Source organism: Chenopodium album, chromosome 12 (assembly GCF_948465745.1).
Source record: "Chenopodium album chromosome 12, dcCheAlbu1.1, whole genome shotgun sequence".
NCBI lineage: Eukaryota > Viridiplantae > Streptophyta > Magnoliopsida > Caryophyllales > Amaranthaceae > Chenopodium > Chenopodium album.
Window position 1 is genome coordinate 52,404,933 of NC_137845.1, and position 12,904 is coordinate 52,417,836.

General features: G+C 33.6%; 1 protein-coding gene across 1 annotated transcript; it reads right to left on the reverse strand.

Moving 5' to 3' along the window:
- Nucleotides 1-107: 107 nt before the first annotated feature.
- Nucleotides 108-9,152, reverse strand: LOC145572596 (uncharacterized). Its single transcript, XM_081631557.1, has 13 exons — nt 8,882-9,152; nt 8,603-8,704; nt 8,231-8,304; nt 8,078-8,149; nt 7,960-7,988; nt 6,851-6,901; nt 5,958-6,008; nt 5,128-5,187; nt 4,946-5,028; nt 3,683-3,827; nt 2,801-2,851; nt 2,077-2,181; nt 108-452 (listed from the first exon to the last, which is right to left on the reverse strand). Exons 1-13 carry the CDS (start codon nt 8,953-8,955, stop codon nt 321-323), a joined length of 1,029 nt encoding a protein of 342 aa, XP_081487683.1. The 5' UTR covers nt 8,956-9,152; the 3' UTR covers nt 108-320.
- Between the last annotated feature and the right edge of the window lie 3,752 nt (nt 9,153-12,904).

Consider the following 12,904-nt stretch of genomic DNA (forward strand, 5'->3'; position numbering starts at 1 on the left):
AACTGCTGAAAAAAGACAAATTCTGTAACTTCCAAAATTTTTTGCATTGACTGTTCAAATCGAAGTAATATTTTGATCAATATCACAGAAATACAGGGACCTAAGGATAGAGCAATTCATTATTTCATTATGTACACAGGTGTAGCAGCAAACAAAACGTATATATGACAAACTTGTACCACTTAAGCCATTACAGAATCTATATCCAGTTAACTTTCAGAAGAAGTGTGGTGAATAAAGTAAAAGAAATAAGAACCAGGAAGGTAACATTCTCTTCATTGTTTACTCATCAAATGGAGAGCCAGACGATGGTATAGTGTTTACAAATGTTTCTTGATCAAGCCAGCTACATGCTGGGCAACCCAAGTGGAACCAGCCTCGGTGCAACTAAAGGCATGGTCGTGACCCTCTTTTTCAATTGACAAAGAAACATCAGGAACTTGCTTGGAAATCTGTAATAAGTGCAGAAGAAAACAGAGGAGTTAGAAAAAAATTGCCCAACAGACGAAGAAATATAAGAAATTTGTTTGGAATATTCACATCATTGTCTGTTTATTTATCATCTGTCATCACATAAGACATTATTTGTCTCTTATATCTAACAGAATATTGGACCTTCTAAGCAAATACTAAGTATGAAATGTGCATTCCGCCATGAGACAACACTTGCAAACTTCCAGTTTGACTAGAATTTTAAAATGTGACAGTTTAACTTTGCAGAGAGAGGGATCAAAGTCTTTTTTGCTCCACCTTACAGAGCTCTTTCTAGTAAACAATAAGTTCAATTCTTAGATTCTTCATTTCGTCTCAAGTACCAGCATTAGGTACCTGACACCATATATAGGCACAGTCACTTGGGCGCTTCAACTTCAGTCAGAGAAGGGAAATCTGAAACTTTCTCCATTTCATAAGTTCATAACGTTTTGCCTGCTTGTCTTTAGTACGGATTTTAGAAAGAGGTAGAAAGAGAAAATAACAGAAACTTCACCTAAAAAACCAAGTGTGCAAAAAATTTGGGACACCCAATACAGGCAAATGTACAAATATGGGATAGAGAGAGAAATTCTCTGCCTACACTATATGCAAACAGAAAAGGATATTGTCCTTATCCTTGGACTGCATGATAAATTGAATAATTGTAATTCTGTCTAGTACTCCCTTTTCTGAAGTTAAGGTTATATTAATGGAGGAACTCTAAATCCATAACCAAAGTTGACATTTGTATAGAACATTGAGCATGACAGCATACAGAAAGAAGCAACTACTATCTTAAACCGAAATCGGCATTTTGATTAGGTTAAGGTGTTAACCTGCTTTAAGAACAGACTTATTGATCAAAGGACACATTCTACAAGAACAAATAGAGATTAGAAAATATGACACCACAGTAAGAGAAATAGGAGAGATGATTCAATTCAAACAAATTTCCCTTGATCTAAATACTAAATTCCAACCAAAGCAACACAAATCTAAATCATACTGTACAATATCAAAACGACTCAATTAACTATACAATACACACTCAGTTGTCAGATTTAAGCAGCAGACAGTAAGTAAGTTCTACATCAGCAGTTAATCATAAACAGACCCTGATATTGTTTGGTAAGGCTGCATATATCTGAACCTCCCTTAACCTAGAATGAGCAAAAGACCCCTTCAGAGGATTTTGGGTGATGCCTATCTTGATGTATTGTGTATTAAGCTCCCAACTGCCCAACTACATAACTTTGACGGCATTCCCAAAGAAGTGAGAATAAGAATCCTAAGCTCAGCAGAAAAGATGTGCTCAACAACATTTGCATTCTGACATATACATACAGAATGCAATTAATGTCACAAACTGATTAAGTTTATGGGCAGAAGCAACAAATTTTTGCACAGTATATGCAGAGGCAGAAGCAACATTTTGGAGGTGAATAAGGATCCAACCATTTATGCATCTGCTGATGAAATTTTATATAGATACTAAATACCTAGTACGCAATTGCAATCAACAGGTACACAGCTAAGTGTTGAGGTGTAGCAGTATGGTTGAATAATTTAATATCTTAGAATGACTGGACTTGAATCACATACCTCTTCAAACAATGACAACGGACCCCAATGATCATCAATGCCAAATAAAAATGCTATTTGATTTGGCTTAGCTTTCAGGAAGTCCCAGTCTGGTGCTTCTGAAAACTGTTATAAAAGCAATCAGAATCAGGCAATCAGCAGTAATGATTCGTCTTCTATCCAATCATTACAAAAGGTAAGACACTTATTCATTTTTTCCACACAACAGAAACTATATTAGATTTAGTTACAGTTGAAGGGTAATGCAATATTGGCATATAAATTGCATTAATTATGCAGTATAGCATATATTCTTACGTTGATTTGACAAAGTAGAGCATATAATGTTATGTTGTTGATGCAGAGTTACTGATATTTTGAAACAAGAAAATCAGATTAATTTGCCTAAATAAAGACATTTTTTTATGTACAACAAAGCTTTACATTCATTTACTACTCTTCCGATAGTATTCTAACCAATGAACTGTCTACAAATATACATTCTTGCTTAGATGGCAGCAAACTCTCAACATAGAGAAAGAAGATCTTCCCGAGAAATTGCAAACTATACAAGACACAATACATCAAATTCAATTCTAGGAGGTTGTATTTCTCTTCCGACCAACAAGTATTGCAAGGACATTCATAGCATCATATAAAACAAGGGAAATCTTTTTTTTTAAAAAAAAAAAAAAAAACATATCAGAAGTATGCCTACAGACAAAATAATTAGACAAAAATTTACCTTCTCAAACTCTGTCTTTGCCATAAACAGCATATTTCGCATTGTATGGTACTGCATTGTTTAATATGAACAAACAATAAATTAGAATTCATTCATTTCAAAATGTATATAACTTGGCCAAAAAAAAAGGAGGAAGATCCCTCAAAAATGGCAAAATACAAAACAATAGAGTTCTCTTGTCTTAGCAAAAAGCATTCATCAAGGGATGTGTTGAGTTCCAATTGTGAACATGATCAAGAAACCATTTAAGCTGCACAGAAGAACATGAATTTCTTGGTAGATGTACAGGCTCTCATGGTACTGTCCATGGGAATGGAGGGAGCAAATTTATGATCATTAAATGTAAATATTGATTGATTGCTTATGCAAAACTATAGGACCAAATATTCCTCCAAAAAAACCATAGGACCAAATAAATTCTAGGTTGTAATGTAAATTAAAAGTAAGAGAAACATAATCCCACATATATAGATCTGAAGAAAGTCTAGTTGACCAGACCACCCTATGCTGTTCAAGATCACATTATATGACCTGAAAAAGTTACAGTTTTCTTTCATTTAAGTTTGGCTAATTTTTTCTCTCAAAACTTAAGGGAGGATGGTGAATATGTTTTAACCAAAGTTAATTGGTTTTAGCAATGAGATGCAAATAAACAAATTGGATTACAAAACCTTTTGGTGGAGTAAATAAAAAAAAAGGATAAAATTAGTCAAGAAGTGAGTTCACTTGTGTCTCATTTAACATGTTTAAAACCCAAGCCAACACAATATTGCAGACCTTGGTTTTATAACATCTTGATGGAAACTTCTAGATAGACATCTATTCTTAACTTGTTATTGAAAAGCATGCACAACCTCCTTATCCAGATTTTGGAAGTCTTACCTTCAACAAATGGGAGCAAGCAGCATCTATAGCAGCACCAGACCATGAATTGCCTAAAGTCATCTTCACAATTAACCTTGATAAACTGGGGACAATGCCCAGCAGAGCTACTATAGAGCTTACCAATGCACATAGTACTGAAGACCTGGAAATTTGAACAAGAAAATGGACCGTTAAACTAAGTTATGTAGGGTAAGAGGGGGGGGGGGGGGGGGGGGTGAGGGGACAGCAGGATGCAGTCAGGAGCAATAAGTCACGTGAAATCTCAATCTAGAAAAGAATTTATAGATTGCCTCAGTTGTGCAAGCCTCACATTGTACAAAGATAATGCAATTAATGCCCACCACAACAGGCAGCAGCAGGACTGGCCCTAATACAGAACGATAGTTCTTGCAGGTCTTAAACAAGATTTTTTTTTTTTTTTTTTTTTTTTTTTTTTCCAATTCAGTTAGTGAAGCAACTCAATAGCCTAAAAGTTGGCGACTTAATATCTAAGTCTGACAAAGCATGATTTTCTAGACATGACGCTCTTGCCTCTTCCCATTCAGCTAGCTAAGTGAATAAAGGCCTAAAGTGCCAAGGAACATAAGAGTAAAACTAATGTGCTATGCAGAAAGCAAAGCACAGATCAACACTCATCCCTCATTTTTGTACTGACTAAACATAGATTTTGCATCTGAGAAGTTGATCCATGATGTGATAGTGTAAGAATAAGCAGTTAAGTCATAGCAACTTAAACATCAAGAAGTAAAAGCAAGTTTACAATTATATATACCACACCATGCCATTGCCAAACACCAATATGGCCCCCACCTAAGGCGGGATTAAGGGTGTGCACTGTATGCAGAAAGAAGCTATTCCTGATGGACTCACAATAGGAAAGCCTACTAAATGTTTTATAAATACTCCATGAGTAACAATCGAAAGTCAGAGATACATTCAAATTTGTTCATTCAGATGAAATATGAGGATATGAAGAATTAAAGGGCATAACATAAAGACAAAATCTGCACAATAGCTAACAATCAAATGTGTAAATATGTTAGAAAACTCCTAGACCAAAATCACAAGAAAGTGAACAAAAAAACTTTTTTTTTTTTTGAGTCGTTTGAACGTCAGTAAAACAGCAACAACCTGGTATAAATACCATCAACACAAGATCAATGCAGTAACTGTGTTTAAGCACCATTTTAAGTTGTGTAGAGTTGCTAAAATTAAAATGCAACTCTTATCTTAATGTGGAGTGTAAAGATAAAAATTTACTCTGCTAGCTTCCTGATTGCAGTTTGCTTTGATGATTTGGAATTTAAAGCCAAGAAAGGGTATAGCCCAATGAAGTATATAACCTGGATAAATAGCATCCAGATTAATCAATTGAGAATAAGAAAGCAAAGGTATGAAAGTAGTAGTGTAAGATGATTTCTCCAATATAGTTAACTGAACACCTTCTGTGAAGATCTCTTAAACATTTCAGATGCTATATGAGATCCAATAGAGTGCCCAACCTTCAAAAGAACATACATGTCAGATAGGATACTTCTGAAAGGACAGCTGATACAGGCCAATGAAATTACCATCCCCAAAAGCTAACTCAAAGGGTAGAGAGCCCATAAACCTATATAAACCCCACATCAACTTCCCCATATGACTGATATGGGACTGAGTAGCACAACTTGCAATGGAACCATATCAATAAGACAAGTATTTCACCAATGAATGTATACATTCATTACATATTGACCACGCAAAAGTATTTTTTAAAAGGCTTCCGTAGAACCACGCAAAAGTATTAAAATATACATTCATTACATTTGTATTTCTACTACACTATTGACCAGTGATTGCTAGAGTATTTCACCAAGATTAAAAGGTAATCAGAACAATGACAAGCAAATGGTGAAAAGAAAACTCAATATCTAGTATGTCAGAAAACAAAATATTCTGTTTTTTAATTAGAAGTGAGCATAATGTCAAAGACTCAAAGCTATAACAAAAACAAATTTATTAATCAAACAATGGTCCCAAAAGCTATATAAGCATTCAAATATCATATGACAACCAATAATGTTCAATTATTATCACCAAGACTGTAGAATTACATGGGCTAAATGGATTTTTATTGCTTTTGGAAGTGGTGAGAACTGCCAAAATCCTAACATCAAGCACTACAATGAGTAATTGTGGATATTGTTCTTTCAAGCCACAGGGAAATTATTAAGTGACGCTTACTAATAAGAAATCCACAAAGATTAGATCTAAATGTAAGTTCACCCACCAGTATTATTGGAGCACTTTTATTTTGGAGTTCATGGGTAATAAAATCAATCTGCAGCAACAGAAACACAAAGCATCAATGATTCATCTTGCACCTCAAAACAGCTTTGCAAAGTAAATTAACTCTTTAACTCGACACTGAAACTTACTGTCCGTAACCACAAACCAGGTGAAAAGCTTAATTAAGAAAAATTACATAATTACATGACAGGGTAAAGTTAATAATGCTCAACTACGCTACTTTAGAGTTGTGACGTATGCAAGAAAGCAAAAAAAGAATGATACTTTCGATGTGTCAGAGCTTGATCATAAAAAATTGGAAAAAATATGTGGTTCTTTCCACTTGCCTAATTGGCACTGATGACTTGACAGTGTATTTATAAAGCACTAATAAAAAACAAAAAATTAAATGATGGATTTTAGGCCTCAAATCCATTTCCAACTAAGCATAATAAAATAATTATCAACACAATCACAAATAAATTACAGTGCAAACTCCCTCCCCTTCTCATAAGAAAATTCTCTAGTTCTTTATTAATAGAGTGGTTTTACGAAGTCAAAGCAAAGCTAACCACAGAGAAAACTCTCTAGTTCTTAATTAATATACTGACTCCCACTCTTTCTCATAGTACCAGCAATTCCTCATTCCAGGAATAGGATAAAACTGTATTCAGAATAGTACATAGGTTTAAACTGAATATGCAAAGCATGTATAATTTTCTTTTATCAAAGCCAAATTATCCTTCACCTTGTAGTTTTAGCACAATGTACTCTGCTAGACAAGTTGAAATCCAAAATGAAATGTGTTAAATGGCCCTATTTCAGTGAACTGCCACCTTACTATAAAAGAATAGTAATGGAGTTTACCAAAGTAACCAAACAAAAAAAGCTTACCTTGTGGCTAATTTGATCTTCCAGTGAGAATAAGCGTCCATGCTCCCAATCCTAGCACACAATCAAATGCGATAAGAGAGGCTGTCTCAACTCTGAAGCATTAGTTTATCCAAAAGAGATGTGCCATGCTGTATTTTCATTCATTAATTTTACACATATACAAATATTATTATAACAATCCAAGGAGAATCCACACACCACTTCACAGCTTTCTTTCTCCGAACAAGAAAAAATTAGCCAAAAAGCTATTTCTATTGTTTAAAGAAAAAATTCAACTATGTAGCCTGATATTGAAGTAATTACAATGAGATAAACCCATGTATTAATACACATTTATGGTAATAAGGTAGCTTATTTGGAATACAATTATTGGCTAAAATTAAATGTTAATGTCCTCAATAAACTGCCAACAACACTAGCAAAGATATTGGGAGGGGGGGTGTTTCTTGTTTTTTTCGCCTGCCTCCTTTCTTGTTTTTCTTCGCCTGCCTCCTTTCTTGTTTTTCATCTTTCTCCTCTATCTTTCTTTCCAAGATTCTTCTTTAAAGATCCAATACCACCACTTTCCCCAATTTACCAACCTACTTTTTCCCCCTGCTCAAGCTCACAATTTGAAATAATCATGGAGCTCTTTTAACTCTTCCACTAAATATCTCTCCACCGTAGCCACTGTCATCATCCCTCTACCGAGTATATAAACACATAGTTACATAGAATATAGGAGTTAAATGAACTGTCCAATAAAGGGAATACAGCAGCTTTTTACACCAGATAGTTACAGAAAAATCAAGTATTGAGTAAAGTTTCAAAATAGGCAACCTTAATTGTACTAGCCCAAATGTTTAAATGTTAAGCCACTCACTCAAAAATTTCCATCATATAAAGAAATCCCATCATTAAACCACTACACTTCGTGTTTTAACAGAGTCTATGTAGCTATTCATAGCCATTATAGGCGTATCATCATGCAATAACTATCATAACATGTAGGTAATCTTCACAACTTTTACTTAGAGAAATAGTAATACAATTTCTCCCACAAGGATCAATTACATTTTACAGAAAGCAGATCACTACTCAGACATAAGGTCTCAACAGTCAATAAGTACCTTATTTGTGTGGGATATGTGCCCAATAGCTGTGGATCAACACAACAAGAACAACTCCCTTGAGATATTTCGGGTCGAAAATAAATGGTTTAAAAAGAGAAGGGAAGCCAAATCATGCCTGTAATTGATGCTTTTCCACCAAGCTCCTCATACAATGACTCCACAAAATCGTTGTAAAATGTAACAATACCTGAAATTCAACCACCTAAATCATTGTTTACCTACCCAACTTGAAAAATGAGTCACATAAAGAGAGAAAAGGCAACAAAACCTGGATTTCCAGGGATAAGCAAAACATGCATTGTAGGGTTTGGAGCCTGAATTTCCAGCAACTCTGTCATATAACTTAATCCAAAATACATAACTATGTAAAAACCAATTTACACAAACACAAATTCCAACAAAAATAATGACAAGAACACAAAAATCAATTGCAATAAGAGTAAGGCAAAAACTAGTACACAATAAGTACGGGTGTATTGTATACAACACGATTAGTTGCCCAAACACGAGAGTACAATAACACTTTTATGTGATCTTTAGTGACTAAAGACAGTTGTATAAAATACACCTGTCGTGTATAAGACCTATCTTTAAATTAGAATCACAGTATATATAAAACTAGCAATTGAAAATCATTTACCCAGATACATTGCACATTCGAAACTTTGCAATTTTTGAATACTCAGGATTAACACTTCCAGCACCCATCTGTACCCACTTGCAATGTATGTTGTTCTTCAATCTGAAATAATCACAACAACTTGTACAATTAAAATTAAGTAGCTAATCAGTGAAGATCAAAGATTTGGGTTTTTTATTTATATTTTTTTCTTTCCAATTACTCACTTCAATTCAACTTATTATTGATTACCCAATTCAAACACAAAGATAAGCAGAGAAAAATACAATGGAGAATTACCTGGAGAAGTAGAGTGGGTGTTGGGTGTTAAAGAATGATCGAGCAATTGGCGAGCATAATAATAACCTGAACATGATCTAAGATGTTGTCATTTAAACTATACTTGTTTTTTCAACGAACATCTACAAGATTATAGTTGGGTCATCTCCAAATTCACCCAAAGAATGATGGGCTTTGGTCAATTGTTTGTTGACAATCTTCATTGGTATGAGGAAGTTATGGGTCTCTTATAGTTCTAGTAATGTTGGATTGTTCTCAGGTTTGGGATTTAACCTCTATTTCTTCAAATTCTCGTTTTCACATACTAATTGTCTCATTAGTACTTAACAATTTGATATTGCTAGATTTGTTTTTTTATTTTATATTTTTTGTGAAACATAGTGTTAGTAGAGATGTTAATTGGATGTGTAAATACATTTAATTCAAGTCTTGTGAGATCTACCTGTCAAAAAAAAAAAAAAAAAAAAAAAAAAAAGGTCTTGTAAGATCTTCGGGATTGGATTATTTACTTATATCACATTAGGCTTATGTAAGGCCAATGTGACCACACAAATCAAAGTTTGATTGGGATAGCTTCTAGAGTTCTAGGTTATATGGGGTTGATCTTGAGTTGGGATTGGGATAAGTTAGATACTTGTAAGGAAAATTTGCGAGAAAGAAGCTTTTATAGTGAGTTGGTTGTAAGAAAGGATCTTTAAAAAAATAAATAAATAAATAAATAAAAAGTGGCAGATTAGGACCTTATTTAAAAAAAAAAATTGTGAGATGGGACCTTTTGACAAAATCCGGCCATTGAACCCTCAAAAACCACCTCCACCTCGCCGAAGTCCCTCCCAGACCCTTGAAAACTACCTCCACCTCGCCTAAATCCAACACCGACCCCCAAAAACCACCTCCACCTCACTCAAATCCCACGCTGAACCCCCCAAAAACCATCTCCCCAAGGCCAAAAACTCATCCCGACCCTCAAAAATCACCTCCACCTCGCCAAAATTCTACACAAACCCCCAAATACCACCTCCACCTCACTAAAATCCCACACTGACCCCCGAAAACCACCTCTGCCACGTCAAAATCCATTAAAAGGTCTGAACTCGCAATGTTTTTTTTTTTAAATAAGTTCCCATCTCACAACTTTTTTGAAATAAGGTCTCAATCTGCTACTTTTTTATATAAGGTCCTTTCTAACAAACAACTCAATTTAAAAGGTCTTTTCTCTCAAATTTTTCGAATTATAACAATAGGATAATTTAAGAAATCATGTCTCATGAAAAAGCAATTTCATTAATTGAATAATGTGGATATTGAATTGTGTCTCCTCGATTAACATCCAACAATTGAGCTTAAATTGTTTGCTATTAAGTTCGGTCTTGAAAAATTGGCCAAAAAAATACTTATGTTATCAATATCGTAGTAGTTGATGGGCCTAGAATCCAAGATTAATATATATATATATATATATATATATATATATATATATATATATATATATATATATATATATATATATATATATATATATATATATATATATATATATTAAGAGCCTTATTGGACCTTGCTAGGCACATAGGCTTTTCAAGACCCTCTTCGCATTCCTCTTTATATATTATGCTCTCCTTCACCAATTTGAAACATGAACGATATATATTATTCCCTTCATTTCGAATTAATCACAACAGCTGGTATATATATCAATACACAACTAATTTGAATCATTATTATGCTATACAAGACAACATTTGTTTTATGATTATACATCCTCTACTTATCTTTTAAATGCAACACTGCTTATTACATCCTTATCAATGTACTATTTCAATCATTAATATCTTTTATTACTAATATGTAAAAATTAAAAAAATGATATTAATAAAGTATAAAGAAGATGATTTTAACAAGATCACAAATAATTATATTTAGTTTTAATTATAAATCAATTAAAGCTAGTCAAAGTGGAGTACATAAATAGTGTAAAAGTTAAAGTGTTGCATTTAAAAGAAAACAAAGGAAGTATATTGGTAAAAATTATAGTCAAATAAGTATATAAATAATGCAAAAGTGAAACTGTTACATTTAATATGAAGTACAAGCAAATCTAAAAGACTAAAATAAATTCCAAAGCAACTAAGCAATTCTTTTTAAATGCAAAAGTGAAATTGTTACATTTAATATGAAGTACAAGCAAATCTAAAAGACTAAAATAAATTCCATAGCAACTAAGCAATTCTTTTTAACAAAAAAAAAAAAAAAAAAAAAACTTCGTATACATTAGGTAGCCCTTCTACAAGCTAAGCTAGTATATCCGCGGGTGGCTCTTCATAAAGACATTCTTTTAACTATTGAGCATGGGATAAAGTATTCTAATTGGAGTTGATAATCTCTTAGTAATTTAATATTTTGTCATATCTTTTGGGAGTCAAATCAATCAGCGGACTGAATTGCAAATGTTAGTTATTTAGTTAGCAATGATATCTAATTCTTCTTTATCCTCATCCTTACTTCCGACGTATTAGAAATTCTCTTTATTAGGGTTTCTTAATGGTTTTTTTTTTCCTTACAATTATTTTTTAGAAAAAAAAAAAAAAAATCTACAAGTATAGAATGGGACATGCAGACGTATGACTAATATTGACTATTTGGTCAACACATTTTTTTTTTTTTTAAGAAATGGTCAACATAAATTTAATACTCAATTATGGAAGAACCTCCAAAAAAAAAAAAAAAAAAAAAAAAAGAAAGACGTAATATTTTTACAAGGGTGCATGCCACATAATCAAATTTACATATTTCATTAATTAATCAAATGATTTCATAACCGTGTTGATGTAAAATTTAAAACATGAATGAAAAAATAAACATTAAAAGTAAAGAAAGCAGCCGTTTATTTTCATAATCAAAGTTCTTATGCATTAATTAACAAAAAAATAATACGGAGTACTAAATCCAAGTTGTTGAAGAAAATTACTTCGTATAATATACTCGGTAGTCAACTGAAAATACTTCAATTCAAACACTCAAAAGAGATATGGAGACGATGATAATCGGTGAGTCATACACTACTCATACAAGAGTACATGACAAATAACACTACTAATAACTTTTTAAACTCTGTCTTACATCAAGTCATCAACCAGTATTACACTGTTTCTGTCTAGACCTGATCTCCCAAAAACTCGGACCCGAGATCCTGATACTCCTATCGGCAAGCTGAGAACCTACACAATGAGAAGAAGTTAGCTAACCCCGGGGTGATCCGGGGATAACCACTCCGATGATAAAGTCAGAAAGTGTTTAAGCAAGGAAGATAAGTATGAGAGAGAAAGTGTAGAGAGAGAGAGAGTGATTAATGTCCTCATTAATGAGGTCTTACCTACTATTTATAATGATCCAACTTGACAGGTGGCTCTCATCCATGCAAAGCCTCTTGAGCCAAGTGTCAAGCTTCTGTTGCCACGTGCCGAATTCCGACAAGCCGATATGTCTGCTTTCTGGTACATATCAGCACCTTTTCACAATTACTCAAGGTTTGATCACGCGTTTCTTCAAGATATCGGCCCTGCCTAGATATCATCCCATACAATTAGCCCCCCAAGTGAGGACGCATGATCACATATCATCGTTCTCAGTTAACCTAGCCGACAAACTTAATCTAGCTGAACAAACTTTGGGTTCCACTTCTCATTCTTCAAATTTCACCTCATTTTGGAATTTTTATATGACACAACGTTTCTTGCACTCTGTCAAGCATTGTGCACCAACGAAACACTACTGCTATCCCTGTTGTTGTTCCAGTTCGTTATGCCCATTTGGCGTACACTCAGACACTGCAGTGGATGAAGTTTAAGGATACCTCAGAGACTTTATTCTGACCTGACGGTGCGGCTACAACTGGATCTATTCTTGTCCTTTAAGCTCTATATTCTTTTGCTGAGAAGATTTGTTTCTTATTTTTGTAATATTCAGGATGACTTTTTGTATAATGTTATAATTCTTTGGTATATTCATTTGCATTATCTTTGA

Bases quoted from the DNA above. Each gene is read 5' to 3' on its own strand.
- LOC145572596 (XM_081631557.1), bottom strand. From the start codon at position 8,955: ATGTTCAGGTTATTATTATGCTCGCCAATTGCTCGATCATTCTTTAAC. The intron at 5,029-5,127 runs GTGTTCAGTTAA...CTATTTATCCAG, and splicing joins TTAAGAGATCTTCACAGAAG to GTTATATACTTCATTGGGCT. The intron at 3,828-4,945 runs GTAAATTTTTAT...TCAAATTTCCAG, and splicing joins GCAATCAGGAAGCTAGCAGA to GTCTTCAGTACTATGTGCAT.